The 23,000-nt window shown below is 43.4% G+C and overlaps 2 protein-coding genes across 2 annotated transcripts; both read right to left on the reverse strand.

Moving 5' to 3' along the window:
* Positions 1 to 5,974: 5,974 nt before the first annotated feature.
* Positions 5,975 to 11,614, reverse strand: prdm13 (PR domain containing 13). The gene is made up of 4 exons (XM_004077686.5): positions 11,356 to 11,614; positions 10,203 to 10,334; positions 9,999 to 10,119; positions 5,975 to 8,356 (listed from the first exon to the last, which is right to left on the reverse strand). The coding sequence occupies exons 1-4, from the start codon at positions 11,521 to 11,523 to the stop codon at positions 6,867 to 6,869; spliced, it is 1,911 nt and encodes a 636-aa protein (XP_004077734.1). The 5' UTR covers positions 11,524 to 11,614; the 3' UTR covers positions 5,975 to 6,866.
* Positions 11,615 to 16,482: 4,868 nt separating this feature from the next.
* zgc:172323 (uncharacterized) lies at positions 16,483 to 21,080 on the reverse strand. The gene is made up of 11 exons (XM_078932520.1): positions 20,759 to 21,080; positions 20,495 to 20,654; positions 20,240 to 20,389; positions 19,714 to 19,833; positions 19,545 to 19,640; positions 19,336 to 19,470; positions 19,140 to 19,250; positions 18,943 to 19,053; positions 18,705 to 18,829; positions 16,971 to 18,620; positions 16,483 to 16,826 (listed from the first exon to the last, which is right to left on the reverse strand). The coding sequence occupies exons 1-11, from the start codon at positions 20,974 to 20,976 to the stop codon at positions 16,733 to 16,735; spliced, it is 2,970 nt and encodes a 989-aa protein (XP_078788646.1). The 5' UTR covers positions 20,977 to 21,080; the 3' UTR covers positions 16,483 to 16,732.
* Between the last annotated feature and the right edge of the window lie 1,920 nt (positions 21,081 to 23,000).

Below are 23,000 nucleotides of genomic sequence, written 5' to 3' on the forward strand. Positions count from 1 at the left end.
GGACTGACAGACTGACATCCACGCAAGGGAGGATTTCCTGTGTTTCTGCCTGAATGCTAACTGCAATGCACACAAAGCTATTTGTTCCATCTTTTTCAAGCTAAACCAAACCAGCTGCACTCGCTGACTCTACCTGCACTCGTCATGGTCAACCTGCTCGAGCAGAGCAGGCTGTCAGCCATGGAGCAGTCAGACAACATGGGTCCTGTTAGCCTTAACCCAAGCTGAGTGGCTGAGACAAGCTGTAGAAACATGTTGTCCTAGTGTCTCTGCATCTGAAACCTAAATTCATAAAAGCGTTGTTACAAAACAAACAGAGAACATGTCACCATGTTGACAATTCTTCATTTGACCTGGCTCATCACAGGCATATCTCAAAGATTAATTTTATGTAAAAATAAATCCAATAGGTTTAAATCTGTATTCAAAGACTCAATGAAAATTGTGTTTTTGGTGTGTTTTTAACATTTTCTTGTGGCATTTTTATATAATGCGGAACATTAAACATTTTTATTTCTACGTATTTCTTTATTCAAATCCTTGTGAATCACGACCAGATGAAAAAAAAAAGTCAGAAAAAGCCTTTAGCAGCATGTACAGTAGGTGCTGCATTCACTTTGTTGGCATTTGGCTCAAAATGGTACAGCTGGATAGCTTCAATGTTGCTCCCCATTTATGTTGCACCAGTAATGTTTGGTTGGGGGTGTGAGGGGCTGTAAGCTAGTGGGAAAGTGTAAACAAAGGAATGATGGGAAATGGTGGAGGGCTTACTCCTCACCAATGGCCCCGCCCATAACTTTTCATCTTCTTCCGTTTGTCCCTTTCGGGGTCACGGGGCTGCTGGAGCCTATCCCGGCCACTTATGGGTGAAGGCAGGGGACATGCTGGAAAGGTCGCCAGTCTGTCACAGGGTCACACTTATCACACACCCATTCACTCTCACATTCACACCAATGACAATTTGGAGTGACCAATCAACCTATGAAGCATGTTTTTGGACGGTGGGAGGAAGCCGAAGACCCCGGAGAAAACCCACGCATGCATGGGGAGAACATGCAGACTACACACAGAAAGGCCCCCCATTGATGTTCTGTTTCAGGACCCCCAGCTGGGACTTGAACCAGGGGCCTTCTTGCTGTGAGGCAAGAGCGCTAACCACTGCGCCACCGTGCAGCCCGCCTTTTCAAATAATGATTTTGTTAATTATATGTCCTTGAAATTTACCAATACACACATTCTTATAGTAAAAGAAGTTATTAAAGATCCAAAATCCATCTTTAGATCACAGCAAAAGACACACTGACATTATATTTTTGACTTTAAAGCATCAAACTCTGAGTATATTTTTAACAATCCTGTGCTTTACAATATGTTATGCTAAACTTTGTGGAATAAAAGACTGAATGAATTTAACAAGTCCACTAACCCACAGATACTGTCTGTCTGTTTTTATTATTACATTTTATTCAGACATACAGCTACTGCTTTTTTCTTTGTGCATTTCCTTTTTTGTGTCCTTGCAAAGATCTTTATTTTTCCTCCAGGGCACATGGCAAACGTTATCGCTCAGGTTATATTGGAGAATTTTGAATAGCCTTGTGCTCAAACTTTTCCTTTGAAAACAAGATTCTTTCATTGCCTTAAAAAAGGCTGTCTGTGTGTGTTGGAGAGGGCCTTTCGATATTTGCAGGAATGTCTTAGCATTGCTTTCTGATTTCCTAAAGATCAGATGGATAACCACATATTCTTTTGCTATTTTGTGGCTCGCTGTTTCAACCGCTAACGTAAAGTTTTAGTTTTCGCTCTTTCATCTCCTTTCGGTCAGCAAAGGCAGTGGGTGAAAAGGATTCCTGTTATCAAGGATACCAACAGCACCAGTCTGTAGAAGAAATAGAGCAGAGGCCCAGAAAACAGGTTGGCTATGGTGGGGCAGTTGTCCTGCCAGGAAAGTCAGGCTTTGGCTCAAGCCCCAGGCTGGAAGTCAAACTCCCTCAATCAAACTCTTTTACCCCCAATGTTTCCACTAATGAACAGGACTAATTGATTGAAAACACTTGTGGGAGGGGATGAGCAAGCATTGGTTTATGCTGTGAGAGAGAGTGTGTCTGTGGGGTGGTGAACGCCGTCTGGATCTGGTCCAGACTGATGGTGGCTCCCACAGCAGAGAGGCCCGCATATTGTACGCAGAGAAGAGAATATAATACGGGAATCAGTAAGCGCAGCGGAACGGACGCACAAAAGAGACTCTGACCCTCTTCAGAAGCACCCCTGCAGAGTGTGATAACACTTTGTGCTTAATTACAATAATTGCCTTTGATTGAAATGTAGCGATCATTTGTGGTCAGTTATAATGAGAGTCCATGTTTGCCAAACATGGTGCTTATTGCTTTCACGTGCACCATGCTGGTTTTTTGTTCTAAAACGCAGGGAAACAGACATCACCATATCCAACAAGATCACTTTTGTCTTTTATGGAACAGTTTTTCTACTAAGCCAAAGTTTCAAGTGATTAATTTTTGTGCAATTAGGTTCTTAAGACTAACAAAACTGTTTGAAACAAGGATCTGCCACAAAGTGGAAGGTGATTCAGAGACACATAGAAGTCAGTCAATCGTTTCAGTCAGACTAATGGAAAAAACAAGTTACTCTGACTGCTGGTTAGCTGCATGGAGGGGAAAAAAGACTTTTCCCATAAAGAGCTGAAACCTTCTCAGATTGATCCAGGTCTGCGAGACAGTCCTTGAATTGCAGGTGGCACTTAAGGCTTAAGAGTATGTCCACCTACTACTCTCTCTGTGGTGCTGCTGTTATTGTCATAGAGTTGCTGTCTAAAGAAAAGCTGGAAAGCTTTTTTTAAATGGCAGCTTTCTTGGATGGCATGACCCTTAAAGTTGTTTTAGATTTGCTTTTACAAACACAGGAAGTGCAGCTTAGGAGTCCATTCTTTGCCTGTTGTCTTAAAATGACTGCAAATAAAACCTAGATTATTTTGGTGTGTTTAAGTTTGACAGGTGATCTTTTGTATTTAAGGCCGTTTTTGTTTTTTTTTGTCATCCATCATGTCCTTTTTATTTCTTGACGAAACCAAAATGACAGATTGCAAGAATTAAATCCTGTGGCACTGAGGTAAAGACAGGAAGCAGAGCTGGAGGTAGCAGAGATGCTGAGCTTCTCTTTGGGAGTGATCATGGATCAGGAATGAGGACATCAGAGAGGACGGCTCGTGTTAGAGGTTTTACAGATAAAGTCAGAGAGGCCAGACTGAAAAGATTAAGATACGTCCAGAAGAGAGACCATGAATTTGTTGGTAGAAGGATGCAGAGTAGGGCTTACGACCAAAATGGAGGTTTATGGATGCAGCGAACAAAGACATGAAGGTAGCTGGTGTTAGAGTAGACAATGCAGAAGACAAGGTTAGATGGAGGAAGGTGACACACTGAAGACAAAAGCCGAAAGGAAAAGAAGAAGCCTGCAGTCTCAGAAATTTATTTTTCTATTTTTTATTTCCATTTTTTAACCCAAAAAATTATGTCTAAGGATGTTTGGATTGTTCTCATTTTGAAAATGATCTTGTCAAACACGGTACAACTTCTCAGTGTTTGACATCAGAACCCTTTTGTCTTACAGTTCTTTTCCCACCAGGAAAGGACATGCCTGTTAAATGTATGCATTCTAATTTAAGATTTGTAAAGCATGAGCTTGTTAATGCATCATGACCTTCTCCTTTGTTCAGATGTGGTCCTCATTTAAAGATGATCATGAAAATAATTGTATCTTATATAAGTACATAAAGTCAATACACCTTTTTACTTTTTTTGTGTGTATTGACATAACACACACCGCATAATACCGCTCCCATCACAATACATTACTTGATACTTATTCCGTTAACAGGGCCTTCATCCAGAGCCCAGACCGCCAATGTGCAACCAAACAGTCAAGCAGGCAGCTTCTGTCTTGGTCTCCAAGCTCTCTGTGACACATAATTGCCTCGTTTCAATTTTCTATGCTTTCTTTTTTTGTCATGGTAAAGGACACTCATCAGCTGCTGTTAAAACAATTTGTTAAATGTTCACAACTTGAAGGGAAAGAAAAAACAGAGATAAAATCTCATCCGGGGGGACAAAAGAGAAGAAAGAAGAGTCCTTGTGTGTGTGTGATGCTGAATTTGTCCTGCAGGAATGAGGTCAGTCTGATCCTTGATGAGGTCCGCAAAGAAATTCAAACCATATCACTAACATTCTCTACCAAGCCAATTTTCCACAACCAGACTCTGGTTTCATAACAAAACTGCCAATCTATTGGATATGATGCTTCACCAAGTGCCAGACTTGATAAGCACAAACACAACCAAAGACACTCCCACAACCAACTTATAAAATTAAAAGCAACAAACCATCTGACAAATGAAAGAAATAATCATAAAACTTTGCAGATAAAATGATGCACTTTGCACAGAACCTGCAAAAATCTGACTGAAATCTGAAAACATTTATGTAGCCCAATAGAAAGAGAATCGATGTTTGATAGAAAAAAATCCAAATAAGTCTTTTTTATTAATCAGAAAGCACATTTCTTAATTTCTCTGTTTTGTGGCCAAGTAAAAGCAGCAGAGCTCCAGGATCTCTGACTCCCATTCCTCTGACTGTGACTGTGCTGTCTGTCACACTCAGCTCTGCGGGCAGGTCAAGGCACACTTCTGAAATAACCATAAAGAAAGGCTGCAGTCCGCTCTGATTAAGAGCAGGTTTGACCTCTGGATTGAATGAGCAGTTATCTGCAACAAAAAAGAAAGTAGCTCACTTACCCATCCCATGCCACCACAAGGTCCCTGGAAAGGTCATATATGCTTAGAAAGATGTACATTCTTTAATGAGCACTCAGTTATTTTTGAATCAATTTTCTTAAGAAAATATGCAGATATGTCACATTTGTTTCTAGTTTTTCTCCACTAATACTTTTCCACATTTGTCTGATAAGCCCTTCGTTTGTCCGTGAGGGCTTTTGAGATGTTTACTTTATTTAATGGAACAAATAATTTGTCTTTTTCATTGACGCTTATCTTCGTTGACCACAAAAACCACAGTTTGTTACTCCGTTTTTGCCTCATCTAGGCGGGTCTGCTCCGGAAATGCTGAGGATTTCGGCTCTTCTGAGTATTTGCAGCAAGTTTACAGGATGTTAGTCGCGTAAAACACCCAAATGCTGCAAAAATTGAAGAAAGCGGCAATCGACGACATAAGCAATAATTACTTTGTATTCAATGGAAAAGTGGGAATGCATGAAAATGTGGCATCGTTGGTTTCATATTTGCAGGACATCAAACGACGACATGCGGAGCAACTTAATATGAAATAGTCCCTCGCGTTTCCATGCGCAGAATGACCAGCATTTGAACCTGTCTTTGCCCATTTTTTCAAAGAAGAGGACAGATGGGAAAAGAGAAAAGAAAAGGACGCACTGCTGTCCTGCAGGGAAAGCATGCACATCTCAGCGGAGACAGCTAATTATGAAAGACAGCAGGTTCAGTCCACATGGTCCAGTTGTGCGCTAAAACGGGCACATTTTAATGCGAGTAAGAAAACGCGTTTAAATAACTAACGATGTGATTTATTCATATTTCACATTCTTTTCTTGCATTTAGCGACTTAACCACAAACTAAAGTCTAAATGCGAAAAGGACCTGACTGGGGTGCCGAAAGTTCCAGAAGTGTGTGGAAAAAACCTGTACACAAAAAAACAAATTTAATGCGCAACATTTTAGCACGGAAAAGTAGAAGTTCCTCCAACAGAACCATTCGCGCATTACTAATGCCATTAGCGCGCAGCAGTAACTCCATTGACTATTAAAAATATTTTTCAGATGCGTAAACTTTTCAAATTTCACATTAAAACAGTTGGTCATTTCTTGCTCCATTACAAAAAGGTTTTATTGAAATATCATTAACCGGCTTAGAAATATATCACAACAACCTTTTCGAGTTTTAAATTAAATTTATTCAAAAACCAACCACTTAATTGACAGAAGTAAAACATTTTCCTCTCAGACAACAACACATACAACAAATCTCCACCAAAATGTGAAATATTACTTTACAAATTCTATACAAATTCTATAACTGCGATACTTTTCCCTCTGGTAATAAATCCATAAATAAACTGGAAGCTGTTGGCTGAAAAACAGCGCTCCTCGACAACAAAGTGCAACTTTAAGTGTTTTATTCTGGGACGGACAAAAACAATTGATTATAATAATTATTATAATAATAATTTATTTTCTTGCAGCTGCTTGGTGAAGATGTTTTTAAAGTGCAACTGACAGTTTCAAAGGGACAGCAAAAACAGTTTTGAAAGAATTGTGTCGTTTTCTTTCCTCCATTTGGATCATCAAGTCTGCTTTTTACAACCGTCTGGTGGACACAAATAAAAAACGTGTTACTCTGCAAACAAGCCTTCAAATCCTGATATTCCTGACAGCTTCTGTTTTTTGTTGTTGTGATGGGAAAACTGTCAGCAGCTGATCATTGTTCCTTGTTTGTTTGCAGCAAAATTTCACTTTTTTGAGTGCAGAAAAGGAGCCCGCGTGTGGCTGCATAAACAGTTGGAAGATGATGTTTTTTTAAACAAACACAAATGTCTACAAAAACAGTCTTATCATAAAATGGGCTGAAACGACATCTGCGGATAGTTTTCTAAATGTATCCCTTTTACTCCATAAAAACCAAATCTGAAAACAGTTTGGGATTTTTTGTTTAATTTAACAGATATCTTTGGGTGAAATAGTGACGTTAAAACACTGAGATGTTCCTGCACCCAGCAAAAACTCTGGTCTCAGAAAGGGGTTTTATTTTCCGTGCGTAAACATGTCAGTCGTTGATTTTGCTGGACTCCTGGTCGCTCTGGTCGTCCGTGAAGCAGACGTCCACGTCACTGTCGTTGTCGCTCTTCTGCTCTGCGTCCTCGAACAGGCCACCTGGTTTGTCTTCCAGCTTCTTGACAGTCTGACCCGGATGCCTGGACTTCACGTGCCTTTCCAGGTCTCTTCTGCGCACCAGCACCTTCCCGCAGAAGTCGCACCTGTACGGCGTGTTTCCCTCCGCGTGCAGCCGGATGTGTTTGTTCAGGTTGCTTGGGTCTCCAAAGGGCCTGAAGCACACCTTGCATTTGAGCGGCTTGTAGCCTGTGTGAGTCCTCATGTGGATTTTCAGGCCGTATTTCCTGGAATACAGCTTGCCGCAGTACAGACACAGGTGTCCTTTTTTGGGTTTACCTGACGCCCCGCTGCTGGCGCTTCCGGCAGGCAGGGAGTCTAGCCGCGAGCGGTTCTTCTCTGCTGCAATCTCAGACAGCTGCTGCGTGTGCATGGCGATCTCCCGGTCAATGTTCGTGATGGAGCCCAGATCCTGGCTCAGGGAGGGGGCGCCAAAGTAGGACATGGACTCTTGGTACTTCAGGAGGTTACTGAAGTGGAACTTCAGCGGGTAGTAGGGTGAGCTGTACAGGAGCTCCCCGTTGTAGACGGTGAACGGCATCAGCGGGATGTTGCAGTCTCCTCCGTAAGTTTTGACGCCGTCAAATGGAGGCAAAGAAAACCTCTCGAAATGAAGCCCGGGGTTCATCTGGGGGTAGCGGGACGGGGACAGGCCTGGGTGTATTCGGCTGTCCACGTGTTTAAAAGCTGAGCTTTCTTCCAGGTGGGGCAGCAACGGAAAACCCCTAATGGCGTTTGCGCACGGAACCATCGGGGATGCCGAGTCCACAATTGCAGGTGCGCACTTTGAAGGATGGGTTCCTCCCACGTTCAGGCCTTCGCTCAGGTTGCGGATTGGCTTCGTGTTTCCTATTAGTTTGCTGAATCCGAGGCCACTCAGCTTCCCGTTGGCCTCTTCTCTGGAGGTTTCCGAACCCGAGGCTTTGGAAACTCCGGTCGGTTTAAAGGCGGAGCGCACGCCCGGATGGAAGCCCATGCCACCCAACACCGAGGACGTCGCGCCAAGGCTAAGGAGGGGACCCTGGGTTCTCGCTGATGCAACGCTCATGTCGAGGGCCCTGTCCTGCTCCTCAGAGCTGCTTTTCCGTGAAAGTCCTGTTTTGTTCAAAAAAGGCGAGGAAGACACCACCCGCCTGCCAGAGTCCGAGACGGAGGAGTTGTTGTGGGCGCTCCTCGGGGAGGTGGAAGCGCTGGGAATGTCTCCGGATTTCGGTGACCGGCTGAAGTTCTCCGTGCCTCTGACCAACTCGCTGCTCACGAAGCTTCTCCCGTTACTCAGAGCGCAGTGGAAGTGGACGTGGGCCTTGAGCGTGTTGGGGTATTTGAAGATTCTCCAACAGTACCAGCATATGTAACGCTCCTCACCTGCAGAGACAACATAGCAACAGCAATGAGAACATTTGAACCATAAAACACACAGACACGCCGTCATTTTTAATTAATTTTAATGGAAACAGAGCTGTACCGCCCGCGCAAAGAGCCAAGTCCGGCCTAAAAGCTCAAGTATAACGCGTATTAACTCCCCAAAACGCAAAACACAAACCTAAATCACACAAAAAATCTAATTTTGTTTCAAATTCTTACATTTTTTAAAATTGATCTCAAAATCTTTAGACACATCTGGAGGTTACATTCATTCATTATAGTTAAAATTCAAGATCTGGTGCCAATAGACACAAGAGGGCATCTAAATTACCCCCAGTTGAGTACTCCAAGGATAATATAGATGTAATGAATCTGTAATGCTCATAAGGGCCATTGTTTATGATCACCCTCGAAAGGGCAAACGCCCCTGTCCAATCTGGCGCTCCAAAACCGATGCGGCCCTTTCCCTCTCTGTGCGTTTTCCCGTGGAAGTGACAGCAGCTGTTGCTTGAAATCGCAAGTCCTCAGAAACAATGGCGCGGGCCCATCTGTTGACGCATCATAATGGGATGGAGCGTATGTCCAGGAGCGCACGCGGTGTGTAGGGCCGGGGAATCGGGGCAATATACTCCCCACATAAAAGTTAGCATTCATTAGGCCACAATACCTTAACGCACCCACCTAATTTACCGTGAAGCACTTGTTTTTGAATAATCTGCTTTTGAAAGCATGAATATTAATGGCGCAATGACGGCATCCTCATCCTCCTCTTTTTCTTCTTCCTGTCGCGTTTTGGTTTTAATTGTTTTGTTTTTTTTGTTCTATTTCAAGCACTTATATTTTTTTCACAGATATCATATCAAGATATTTAGTTTCGAAAATTAATTTTAGTGGCATTGGCTGCTCGAAATATCACGTACAGTATTAATGAACGTAGCTATTTAGGAATGATCTAATGTCTGAATAATCCCCGTTTTGGTGGGATTAAAGTCTGTTGATCCACTGTATTTTTCCGGATTAAAGAATAATCCCCAAACGCTGAACTATCCTTAATCCCCCAAACAAACTGATTAAAAGTCAAAATGGGAGTCGTTTACAGACTCTTAATCAGATTAGATTTCTTACCTGATATCAAAAATAAGAATTAGTCATTGCGCATATATTTTGTTCCACATTGGGATTCCGTTGCGCAAAATTCCTTCAACAGAAAAATGTTTATTTAACAACAAACACGCGATTTTAAACACTTGTTTCGGAGCAAACGAAAAGTACCAATAAAATAATAAATTAGATGTAATCAAAGTTTATTGACGCAAACGCAACACAGTCGTCAGTAAACGACAAATGTTTTTTTTAGAGGTAAATAAATCATTAGGTTGGCTGCTGAAAGGGCAACGCATCCAATTGATCACTGAGCAATAAAACAGGCGTTTATGTCAGCAGCAGCTCTACACGTCAATGTGCCAGACGCGTCCAGGAAACTGCGGGTTTGCGCAAAGTTCGGCAAGATGTGGCATTTTTAAAATAAGTACAAAAATAAACTGTTATTATTATTATTATCCGACAAAAAAATCAAAATCAAACAGTTTTTACTTTTTTCTGTTATGCAAAACCCGGTCTTATTACAAATAGTTTCATTTACCTTTCTCGTCGTGCGTGGGGGTGGCCGTGACGGGAATGTCATACCACTGGGCCAAAGCGTTGGAATACCAAACAAGGAGCTCCTCACCAGCGGGGATTTCCCTCAGAACCCGGTAGAAAATCTTCAATTCCAAAACAAGAAAAAATATGTTTCATCACAAAAGAAAACAATTGCAAAAAAAAAGAAAAATGACAAAAAATTCACCTGTCCGCCAGGTAAATCCGTCACAGCCTCAAGGTTTTGCTCTTGACTGTTCCTCGCGGGGCGTATGAACCCGATCCAGTCTGGCACGGCGCAACCAGATTCATCTGCAAACTCTCCACGCACCAACCGGATCTGGAGAAAAGTTAACAACATAGTTAAAACCCGTTAAGCAAGAAAAAATCTATACAAAAAAATGAATCAAATTTACGCACTGTCTGTATATTTATTATGTAACTAATTTCAAATTTTTATTTAGAACTTATTATATTTTGTATATTTTTTATGAAATGATTGGAGCGTCGTAAATCACCTGTGCGCATCCGCCTTTGCTAAAGAAGATGCTGCGACCCAAAGCGCTCCTAATGCGTCTTTATCCGCTCTGCTGATAATTTTCTAAAGAGACTGCCACGCGGGCCTAATTGAGTTGATATGAGAAATGAATTTGAGGAGTGTCAGAGCATTTCTAAACTGTTAGAGAACATTAAAAATGGGAGCGTGACATTTGACACAGAGATTTCACCTGATGATCGCCCTGTTTCCCCGGGGCTACGCATTTAGACGCATCAATCACAGCCGCTGACAGCCTCCACAATCACAGGCTGCACTTAGAGGTGCAGTTATGCGGCTGCTTGTTATTGTCTGTGTTTTTCCTATCTAGATTGTTTAATAATAATAAATATAACTCACATTTTCCCAAGAATATGAACTTTGACGCACCGTCATTTGGGAATGATTGCGTTAGTCCTGAAGCAGTTTTCTTGCTTCTCCTATTTTTTTTCCGTTCGTTCTCCCCCTGGCTGAGGCTTCGACCCCCAGTGGCATCTTTCTGTGGCCGGATTGGATTAACCATAAACGGCTCATCAGAATAACAGGCCTGCCAGGCAGTGAAATGTGAGGCCGTGCGGTGTTGCACTCCCGCGCCGCCCATTAGGCCGGATAAGTAGGAGCACACACTGACAAGTCGGCCACTGATGGAGCTCAATTATTTCTAACCTGACAGCCCAAACCAATTAACAACTTTCGGTCCAACAGAGTTTGACACGTCAGCCTTCAAAAGAATAGACGCTTATTTATTTCAATCATTTGGATTTTAAATGAAAGGCAACACTGTGGGGGGAAATCAAATACGCATTATTCTTTATTGCCTTTTTACCTTTTTCTTGGGTCCAACTTCCTTTCGGTCCGACACGTACTTCCCGAGCTTGCAGATGCCCGGTACCGGTCCTATCCGCAGCCCGGCCGGGATGCTGCAGTCCGCGAACACGCTGACGGTGGTGGACGCCCGGTTGGCTTGCATTGCGTGGGGTGAGATCAAAACCATGAAGACTGATGGAGACCAATTGTGAGAGACAGTGTGAGGAAGAGGAGGAGAGACGAGAAGGACGAGGACACTCCAGAATCCGCCCTCAAAGTGATGCAGTGGCGTTTGGCTCCCCGGCTTTTCTACTGATGGAGAAGGGGAAGGTAGCACCCCCCCTCCCCCTGCGCGCCCACCCACCCCCTGCCCTACACACTCATACACATCCACCTCCCTGTCCGTGGATGCAAGAGCGGTTTGAAGAAGATGGGAGGGTGTTGCAGAGAGGTGATGCTGGTTTGCAGGGGGGAGCGGTCCTGAGTTTACGGATGTGTGCTTGTTTTTGTGTGTGTGCGTGTGAGAGAGTTGAGCTCTCCCAGCAGCTGCGTGGAGAAGGAAAACTGACCGGCCTGGTCACATGGACACTTTCCCTCACTCCGCCGCATAATGAAATGCTCGAAACCGGTCAGGGGACACAAAGAGCCGGGCGACCTTCCCATCCCCGAAATCCAATTTGTCAAGGCCAGAGAAAAGAGAGTGCGGAATCAAAGGTCCAGAGCGGCCATTAATCCTCAGCATGTGGCTTTGTCCCCCAGACAGTTCCGATATTTTAACTGACAAATCCACTGTATAATTTCTCCATAAATCCTCTCCCTTCTCTATTCTTCCCCTTCAGCCCGGAGTTTGGAAATCAGGGGCTACTTTAAATCTACTTGGCTGGCATTCTTGAGGCTCTGCATACTTCAAAGGACCCTGCACTCCCTCCTCCCTTTTTTGTCCTTAGTTTAACAAAAGGAGCAGGAAAGTTGGAGGACTTGTTAACTTCTATTGACTCTCGGCGTGTGCCGGGTTCGGATCAGGCAGGTACTTAAGGAGGGAAAGCCAGCAGCAGGAGGAGAGACGCAGAGAGAAAAACAACATCCGCATCTTCCCAGCGCGCGCACACTTGTGGGCTTTCGTTTATTCACATTCAACATGTTCAGCAGCTCAAATAAGCAGAGACAAATAATCAGTCATTTTTACGTTAACATTAATTTTGTATTATAATTAAATATGATATAAAAAATAAAAAAACACACAGAATTTATTGTAATACAAATATTTATTTTTATTACTATTAATATTTACATTTATGTATGCAACCTCACGGTTTTTTATTTACTCGCAAAAAGAAAATATAATTTTCGCCGTTGAAGGCACTTCGATCTGGATGGTGCACCCCATGGATTACGGTCACGCGCTTGGTGATGTGGTGATCGAAAGGGAGAGCCCGGTGGATCTCTGAGGAGCAGGTTGCATGACGCTGTTTGGAATTTTTGATGCGAGCAGAACGCACGACCAATCATCCCACAGCGTGACGAGGTTGACCCCCGATCTGTGGACTAATATTTGTTTGCCCCGGATTCTGAGTCTGACTCTGTAGATTACAGTTTAATTATAAAGAAGGGCCCACCAGAAAATCCCTCCCATTAAATAAAGGCAAAATCCACCCTTTATAATTATAATTTCTTATGGAGCGCGCACTGCTACGCGAGGATCATTCTTTCCTCAGGTGATCAGCCACCCCCACCCCCCACATCCACTCTCAAATTATCCTAAACGACACGCGAACAATCTCATCAATAGTTTGCGCCCGGATGCGCGGAGCGGTTATTTATTAACGCCTTGCCATTTTCGACTGGTTCCCATCCCATTCGGCCCCTGCGCCTCTTCTCAGACCTGCACTTCTCTCACAGTGGAATCAATTATTCTACGAATAAGGATGTAGGGGTGAGGGGGGAGGGGGGGGGGGGGTTGAAAGAAAGGGTCCGTACTTTCTGAAGCGGTAAGTGTCCGGACGGAGCTCTCTTCTGCGGTGCGTCCAGGAGCCCCGAAGAGCCGTGACGGGCTCGGTGTCAGAGTGAAGGCAGTGTTAAGAGCAAATGGGATGGAAAATTAAATGAAATCAAATGGCCTGACCGGAGGGTATTGTTACTTTTTAAAAGAATAAAGTTTTAAAAAAGACACATTAATTACATGGTAGGATCTTTCATCTGGAACAATAGTGTGGAGTGAATCAACAGCATTCCACTAGTGCGCCTCTCTTAAACGAACTTCATCTCTTTAATGAACTTAAATAATGACCTGAATAGAAAGAGTTTACAAGAGGAGAGAGACGTTTTTATGGGCGGTTTTGCTTATTCTTGCCATTTGGTTCCCCCATTTCTTTTCAGGATTTTAACCGTCGGGTCTCTGATTTAACTGGTTGGTCATTAATGAGCCATGAATATAGAAGAACAACCTGTCTGCAGAGCAACGCGGTAAATACAGGGAGCAATGCCCCACCAGGGATCTCCATTCATGCGCCTTGACTGGGCTATACTTCAGGGTGCCAAAGGTTCACCGCCACCTCTTCTGGATCGGCTTCAATGGCAAGCATTTAAGACCCCTCTCTGAGTTAGCAGAAAACACATTTTTTATGTCGACCCATAAACTGTCTTTGGGGTCTTTTCAGCAGAGCCCAATCATTGTCCCAGCCACTAACATTTCCTATTTTTCACTGATTCCCACGTTCTATTTACTTTTTTTTTTAATTATTTGACCTCTAACTGTTTATCCAAACATTCTAAACATGAAACAATTTATCCTAAAAACACAATTTTTTCATTAAATTTAAACATTTGGTTACTTTAATTGCTTGAAATAACCTGGATGGAATCCTTTAAATGTATTTTCCGTGCTTTAAACTTGGGGAAAGACGCAAGCTGCGCCATGAGCAGACCAGCTCCTTTGATGTGGGTGGGAGACATTAGCGACGCGTTTGAATAGTAATTATGCTTGTATGGGACTCCCACCAGATGACAGACTAATATTCAAAATCGCATTAGAGAGGAGCCGCATAAATGGCACCTGATTCAACGCTGTTCATGCGTGATTTCATTCCAAGTGCCTCCCTTTCTCCCCCTCTCAAAGTGGGTTGCACCGCTCCTGCATTCAAAGTCTTGAAAGTTTGTGCGCCGGGGCTTTTCCCTGCCGCGTCTCCTCTCACTCCAACTCGCCCTCTCTCGCATGAGGGCGCGTGGATAAAAAGGCGCATGACGCAGCGTGAATTGATATGTTTCGGTGTACCTTATAAATTCATACCTTTTCTCAGTCGAGCGCCTCAGAAAGAAGGTGTCACTCATGCTGATTCTCTCTGCTGTCCGGTGCATTTAGCGGGGAATCTATTTGAGGAGTTCATTCCTAGGCAAATGTATGCAGGCATGGCTCTGCGTGAATAGAACAGCGTGTCAGCCGACCCTAATTGGGATTTAGCCACCCAAAGCATATGCACAAAGTGACAGAAAATCGCGGGTTTCAAAGAAAGTCACAACTTTTGCCCTTTTCTGTGAAGATTTAAAGTGAACCAGGATCTTTCTCATGGGACCAAGTTTGACCCAGCCGGCAGAGAGGCTTGTCTCTGCAAACTGAAAGTGTGAGCAAAACAACTATGATGGCAAAGAGCGTGTTTCCAGACATGCAGCTTTGACTCCTGTTTGGATGATTAGATTTAGCCCTGAATTCAAATGCAACAAAAGATCTGGACTCGAACAGATTTTTCTAATTTAACTGAAATAAAGTTGTGTTGAATCGAGGCCATTAAAATATAATTATAAAAACATGCTTTTTGTGCTCTTTCAAAAAAGAGTGGGATTTAATCAAATCATTTTGATAAAACTAGAGCGGATTTAAATGTTTTTTAATTATTATTTAGATTTTTTTTATTTGTACGAATTTTGCAGAACATTTGTTTGAGTCAGTTTTATGGATAAAAAGTAGGAAAACATGTTTTTCATTTGAACTTACTATGACGAATTAGGACCACACTCGATTTATTCATTGCAGAATAAAGCACCATGGAGAGCTCCGCTTCTCAGACAAAAAAAAGAAGGCGTGCGCAAACACGCGCGCGCACTAACGCACACTCCTTTGGTCGTTATTTATATCCTTAATGTCACTGGGTTTTTACACTTAAGTGCCAGTTGATTCCTATAAGAATAAATCTTAAAGAAATGTTCAGTTCTGCACATTTTTCGGATAATTCACACAAACAGAAAATTGATGAGGATAATTGCCCCATACAGTTTTGGTGGGATGATTGTGTAAAAATATTCTGCAAAAGATAAATATTGATCAGATTATTTGCCTTCAATGATAAAGTTATTAGTAAATTGAGGTGAGGATTGAGCTTACCTCTTGATAACTTAATTTATTTCCAGCTGCAAAAAACAAAATCACTTTTTTCACGTAAAAGCTAAATTAAAGTAATTTCGGATCCGGATAATTTGATGCATATTTGAATAAGCGGCAAGGGGTTTATTGTATTTACATTTTTCTTTTTACTTTTTATTGCTTTTTTATGCGTTTCTTTGTTGCTTAACTTGACTGATTATGTCATTTTCTCAGTGTCAATGTTGACATATTGAAAATTTAAATGTAAACAAATAATAGAAAATGAAGAACACTTCACAGTTTCACTCCAATGTTGGTTTTCAGGTTTGTGCTGCCGTCTGTTTAAGAAACAAGATTTTTTTTCGTTTTTTGCTGCAGAGATTTTGTGTTTCATTTCCCCTCTCTCTGCCCCTGAACTGAACATTAAGCGTGTTTGGCATCTCCTGGCCACATCCAATCATTCCCAATCAGCTGCAGAAGAAAAAGGTGTGGATTTGGATGGAATGAGGACAGGAAACGGCTGTAAGCTGTCACTTTCTTGCATGAGGAATTTGACTGACTGAGTCGTCAGCAGTGTAGAAAGTGTCAGGGCGAACGCCTTGACCCTAAGGTGTCTCTGGCCTTGTCTTTCTGTTTAGATGTTGTCTTCAGCCCCGTTTCCCCTTTTAGACAACAAAAGCAACTGTTTAGGCTTAGCAAAAAATGTGTTTACTTTTTTGTCAAAATATTACATTGCCTTTTATCAATTGAAAAGCCTCATGAACAGACAAATATAAAAGACAGACAAGGTGATCAAATGCTGATGGCTTTATTTGAAACTGAAATAAGTGGGAGTGCAGGACACACAAAGGTTTAGAGAGCATAGTGTTGCAAGTGAGTTGTCTTTAAATCCTGATTTGAGGGTTTAAGCCTGAAGCAAAGGGTCACTTGGGGTGTATGTCAGGAGTCAAAGGCCAAAGGTCACAGTCCAGACATGGGTTTGGTCAGTCCAACGCTAAGAAGGGCGTGGAGATTTGAGGGTGATACGAGGTCAACAGAGAATTCACTCCGCATCAGAGTCACCTGCAGCACCAGTGATGGTGTAGGTCTGTTCTTGGTGGTCCATCTCCAGCACATCATCCTCCTTCTTAATTGTTCTGTACAGGAGGAGAAACAGAGATGTGGTGTGAGATAAGATGAAACTTCCTGAAAACGGTTTATTACAGAACCATAGCCTTTAAGACTACAGGCACACAGCATGTGTGTTCCATCAGGGAAAAGATACCTGGCGGTACCTTTACCTAATAAGCACTGTCCTTCTCTCCGTCAGCTCCACAGCCTGCTCTGCATAGGTTTCAATGTTGCCATCACATCCATCCGATCCAAATCCAATTCTGGCACCACTCAAGCCACCTTTGCCTCCACCAATTTTTCCCATTTCTTTCGAATCTGGTAAAGTAGTTCCATCTCCAAGGTTTTTCCCAACACCTGTAACACCATGTCCTTTTTCAGGGCCATGACCTGTCCCTGTCAGGCTTATCATGCCACCAGCTAAGCCGGCAGTATCACCACCTACTGCAACTCCAGTGATGCCACCTTCAGTGTTGAATCCAGACTTTCCCAAATGAATGGTAGCAGGATCCAGGTCAGCCCTAACGCCCAAACCTCCAGCATGAGCACCAAGACCTCCAGCCTGAGCACCCAAACCTCCAGCCCCAACGCCCAAACCTCCAACCCCAACACTCAGACCTCCAGCCTGAGCACCCAAACCTCCAGCCTGAGCACCAAGACCCCCAGCTTGAGCACCAAGACCTCCAGCCTGAGCACCCAAACCTCCAGCCTGAGCACCAAGACTTCCAGCCCCAACGCCCAAACCTCCAACCCCAACACTCAGACCTCCAACCCCAAGACTCAGACCTCCAGCCTGAGCACCCAAACCTCCATCCTGAGCACCAAGACCTCCAGCCTGAGCACCCAAACCTCCAGCCTGAGCACCAAGACCTCCAGCCTGAGCACCCAAACCTCCAGCCTGAGCACCAAGACTTCCAGCCCCAACGCCCAAATCTCCAACCCCAACACTCAGACCTCCAACCCCAAGACTCAGACCTCCAGCCTGAGCACCCAAACCTCCAGCCTGAGCACCAAGACCTCCAGCCCCAACACTCAGACCTCCATCCTGAGCACCAAGACCTCCAGCCTGAGCACCTAAACCTCCAGCCTGAGCACCAAGACCTCCAGCCCCAACACTCAGACCCCCAGCCCCAACACTCAGACCTCCATCCTGAGCACCAAGACCTCCAGCCTGAGCACCTAAACCTCCAGCCTGAGCACCAAGACCTCCAGCCCCAACACTCAGACCCCCAGCCCCAACACTCAGACCTCCATCCTGAGCACCAAGACCTCCAGCCTGAGCACCTAAACCTCCAGCCTGAGCACCAAGACCTCCAGCCCCAACACTCAGACCCCCAGCCCCAACACTCAGACCTCCATCCTGAGCACCAAGACCTCCAGCCTGAGCAACAAGACCTCCAGCCTGAGCAACAAGACCTCCAGCCCCAACACTACCACCAGTATCCATACTCCCAGTTGTTGCTCTGACATCTTCGGTGGCAAATTCATGACTACCAATCCTCATCTCCCCACCTGCTTTAGTCAAAATATCCCTCCGGCCATTGTAACCTTGAGAATCTGTTCTATCATTAAGGCCATCAATGTCAGTTGCAGCTGCCAATCCTCTCGTAGCTTTGCCTCTACTCATGCCTAGGTCCCCCCTTACGCCTCCAATGCCATCTCTACTACCTCCCATCGGACCCCCACCCGTTCCACCTACACCGTCCATGCTTCCTCCACTGAGGCTCACACCAGCACCAACAGCACTCATGCTACAGCTGGTAAGAGACAAGGTTTGTATCATGCTGGAGAGCCGCAGGTCTTCACCCTCGACCAGTTTCCTGCAAGATAAACAGGAAAAGTCATGTTTCATTACTTTGTAAACAAATGACAGGGAACTACCTTTACAGCTGCTATTCATCCACCTGTAAGTTGTGATTTCGATCTCCAGAGCCATCTTGACATTCAGTAGTTCCTGGTACTCACGCAGGTGCAGTGCAATTTTCTCCTTGGTGGATTTTAGCTCAAGCTGAAGGGCTTCAATTCGAGCCTGTGAGTTAAGAAAATAAATCCAATAACCCAGTTAATGAGAATATAGGCCCACAACAACTGCTTTTGATTTGATCTGGTGTGTCCTTGAAGACATCAAGAGGTCAGCCGTACCTGCAAGTCTTCCAGTTCCTTCTTGTACTTTTCTTGCCTCTCTCGAATCTGGGCTTCAAGAGCTTCATTTTTAGTCCTCATGGAATCCAAGTCACGTTCTTTATTTTGGATCTGAGGGCAATGTTTTCATTTTTTGTAAATCCTTTGTTGCCCATATTTGTTTTTTGTACTAATCTTTTGTCATAATAAATACTTACATCTTTTTTAGCACCAGCTATTTCTTCTCGAATGCTTCGAACCCTGTCAACGTGCTTTGAAGTCTTTTGGGTTAAATCTTCAAACTTGTTTTTGTACCATGAATCCATCTCCTAATATTGAAAAAGCCTGTTGATGATCACACTTCTGACAGTTTTTCTTGTACTCGTAAGCTTCATTACCTGATCACATTTTTACCTGGAGATTTTTAGCAGCAATGTCATCATACTGAGTTTGGATTTGCTTCAACGCAGCAGCCAGATCAGGAAGATCAAACAGACTCTGAGCTGAAACGTGAGCTGAGTAAATCTGTTTCATGAGCTCCTCAATTTCCTGTGCAGAAACAAAGTTCGGGCGTCATCTAAGTGTGCGTAAACCCAACAGTGGTTTCTAGCAACAACATGCACCTGCTGATGGATCCGCTTCAAGAACTCCATCTCCACCTCCAGCTGCTCCAGCTTCTTCTCCAAGGTGATGCGTGAGGATGTGGCTTTATCAACATCCTAAAAAGAGTTTGGTGTCTTTTTATCTGCATGTTATCGGTAACCGAACACTGAATGAGAAAATGGCACCCACTGGACGGAAAGCCTCAATATCAAGCTCCGCCTTCTTCCTCATCTCGACCGCCTCCTCATATTTGCTTTTGACTGCCTCTAGGTGAGCAGTTGTGGACTCCTTAGCAGCAAAGGAAACGTCCTGAAAACCAAGAAACCAGAAGTAATAACCTTTCTGTTCAATTTAAAGGTGAGTGCAAGGATGTGTGAAAAATGTGGATAAGCCCCTTTTGCATTCCGGCTACACTCCTCTGTGTGTTTGTGACAGTGCCTGCAAATGTGCAATTAAGTCATCTCATCTGTGCATAAAACATAGCTGATGACAGCTGTACTCCACAACACCTCAGCAGACTGAGGCACCTCTCAGTGTGCCTGCTAGAAATGAGCCTGTTACCAGATAGAAAACCTTGAAAACACCAAGTTGACGTTTTGTATCGTTGCTAGGCTGAATTTCCCAGATCAGTGGGGCGTAAAACATCACGCCCTACTGAGTATGGATGTAAAAAAGAAACAGAGGAGATGAAGCCGGGGGAATCTGTCTGCCTCACCCGCTGCACTCTCATCTGGTCGGCAATTTTTTTCAGCTCCTTCAGCTGTTGTTCGTACAGCAGGCGCAGACCGCTTGGCTTTGCAAAGCGGCTCTGGTAGGCTTCAATCTCTGCTTCCAGTAACTTGTTTTGCTGCTCAAGTGATCGAACCTGTGACCAAAAAAAAAGATCTGATCCCATTTCTCTGCTTTACCTCTTAAAGAAAAATATCAGAAGCTGCTTTTACATTTATCTTCTGCATTAAATTTGGATTACCTTGTCAATGTAAACGGCCAATCTGTCATTGAGGACGACCATTTCCTGCCTTTCATTTGAACGAGTGCTGAGGAACTCCTGGTTCTCTGCTGCAGCTACATCCAGATCTATGGGCCGCTCTCCACTGGGCCCCACGCACAGCATGGCCCCAGCGCCCACTCTATGAACACAAACTCACGCACATAAATAGGAAGCATTGGGGGGGGGCATCTTGAAACAATGCCTTAAGGACAATACAGTAGTGTGGAGAGCTAAAGCACTCACCCAACAGCAGACACACGTGACCTGCGGGCAGCAGAGACTGTACGCCGTCCCACTGACTCCACACGCACTGCCCCAGGCCTCGCAGAGTACACGGAGGAGGCATGACGGGACTGTCTCCTGGTTGGGGAAGGGCTGCACACCCTGACCTGGTAGGCTGAGCTGCTGCTGTCTTCAAAGTGACGGCGATAGGATGAAATCCTCTCCGGGCTGTGACTCATTGCAGCTGTCTGTGTGCTTTGTGGATGTCTGAAGGGAATATTTAGGCGCCTCTCTGCCTGATATGGTTTTGTGGCTGTCCTTTTTCTTTTTCCCTTGCTCACAGAACCACTTTCAGGTTTTATACCCCCCAGTTGTTTGCCAGGCCGCCCACTCATGAGGCAGCACCTGTGGAATCTCGAGCCCTTGCACCAAATCAAGTTGATCTGACTTGTGTCAGTAGCTTGTGAGGAGCAGGGCAGGATTGCAGTATCCGTGTCTCCTCATCCTCTCCGGTTACACACTCGGGTCACATATCCGCCCGTCTTTTAATGCTTTTCTTTTCATACTGACTTGGTGTCCAGCAGAAAAAGGAGCAGGCAGGCTGGAAACGGGCAGTCTCTCATGCCAGTAGGTGCAGCTCTGATGTAATCTGCTCTGATGGGACAAAGGACTTTAATTGAACATTGAGCAGAAGCTAGAGGGTGACCTGATAACGCTGCGGCTGCAAAGAGGCAAAATTTGACGTAAATTAGTACTTATTAGTCTGGTCTGCTTTCAACATATTAAAATTAGACTATGCAAAAAAGGAAACTGAAATGAACTGCTTCAGAGAAGAAAAGGATGTGCTGAATGGGGGGGATTACTGTCTGGAGTTTACGGTTGGTGTGGCACAGTGATAAGAGGTCAAATAACAAACCTTTTTATTGACATTTAAAGCCTTTCATTACTGTAAAAACTAAATACCAGCATTTTTAAACTTCAATTTGGGAGATAATACTCAAGTTTCGACACAAAAAAGGAAGTTTGTGCTCAGAGCATAACAAGTGAAAGTCATTTTTCAGTTATTGTTTCTCCTCTTGATGGATGAAGCCATGCTGTCATTCCTTTTTGTTGACCTCACATCTGACAGCAGCGTGGCACTTTTGGAGAGAGATGGAATCTTTTCATTGTGTGAACAAACATGTCTGTTCCAACCAGCTTCTTTCCATTTTTCAGCCACACAGGGCTGTTCGTCATCAGGATATTCTCCGCTGGAGCACATTTATGATGCCGTCATTAGTAACCATTTTGCTCTGATTTTAAACACTAATAAGAAACCGTGAGATAACTGATGGATCTTTATCAAAACAGGTTAAAATGTGTAAAACCAAAGTAAGATAATAGAGAAAACATGGAAACTAGTTAAATATGTAACAGAAACAAAACAAAAAATCGAAATGACCACTAACATTAATCAAGCACTGCTTTACTCAAATTTGACAAATAAAAAACATTTTTATTTATTTTTTACGTTTGAACAATATTGTGGTTTTCTTGTAATATTATGATGTCCTGTATTTCTTCATAAAACAAACAACATTTTATTAAAAAAATAAACCTAAATGGGATGTCTGCTGCAAAAATATATTGTCAACAATTATTTAAAAATATGTAGATATATATTGTAATTAAAGTCAAATAAAAAAATGTGTTTTATTGACAAGGATTCTCTCCACATTAAACATGTGCTTTACTGTCACTTTGCAAAACCAATTTGTTCCTTTTTTGAACAAATGTTTTTTTTTTACTAAAGCGGTATCATTAAAAATGTAGTTTTAATACAAATTGATTGATAGCATTATTATAATGTAGTTATTTAGTGGTTGTAAAGCTACAAATGCCTTTAGATAAATAAAGTCATCAAAAACTAGTTATTTTGTATGGTGATGACATTTTTTCCCATCATGCTCTGGGTCAATATGCCTGCAGACATAAGTGTCACTAAATTGTATCCAAACACATCCCAGATGGGATCTGGTACGCTCTCATTAGTGTTATGTTTCTCCATACAGTTGCTGCGGTGGAAGAAGGCTCTTTTCGCCATGAATGAAGTCGTGTGCTTGGCTTGTTATTTGCCCCCAAGGCAGCTGGAAAGTATGAGGTGCATCCTTCCTGCTTGTTCACTTTAGCATATTAGTCACAACCATTGAGGGTCTTCCTTAGGAATATGGTAAAAAAGGTTTTTCTGTTTATTCTTCATCTTGAGAAGATAGAAAGTATGTTC

This window comes from Oryzias latipes, chromosome 16 (genome assembly GCF_053564925.1).
Source record: "Oryzias latipes strain Hd-rR chromosome 16, Olatipes_Hd-rR_3.1".
Taxonomy (NCBI): Eukaryota; Metazoa; Chordata; class Actinopteri; order Beloniformes; family Adrianichthyidae; genus Oryzias; species Oryzias latipes.

Excerpts from the sequence above, each read along its gene's own strand:
- prdm13 (XM_004077686.5), bottom strand. The coding sequence starts at position 11,523 with ATGGTTTTGATCTCACCCCACGCAATGCAAGCCAACCGGGCGTCCACC. Across the intron at positions 10,335-11,355 it reads AAGTTGGACCCAAGAAAAAG|ATCCGGTTGGTGCGTGGAGA; the intron begins GTAAAAAGGCAA and ends ACTTTTCTCCAG. Across the intron at positions 10,120-10,202 it reads CGGATTTACCTGGCGGACAG|ATTTTCTACCGGGTTCTGAG; the intron begins GTGAATTTTTTG and ends TTGGAATTGAAG.
- zgc:172323 (XM_078932520.1), bottom strand. The coding sequence starts at position 20,976 with ATGAGTCACAGCCCGGAGAGGATTTCATCCTATCGCCGTCACTTTGAA. Across the intron at positions 18,830-18,942 it reads AGGAACTGGAAGACTTGCAG|GCTCGAATTGAAGCCCTTCA; the intron begins GTACGGCTGACC and ends CTTAACTCACAG. Across the intron at positions 18,621-18,704 it reads ATCGAAATCACAACTTACAG|GAAACTGGTCGAGGGTGAAG; the intron begins GTGGATGAATAG and ends TTTATCTTGCAG.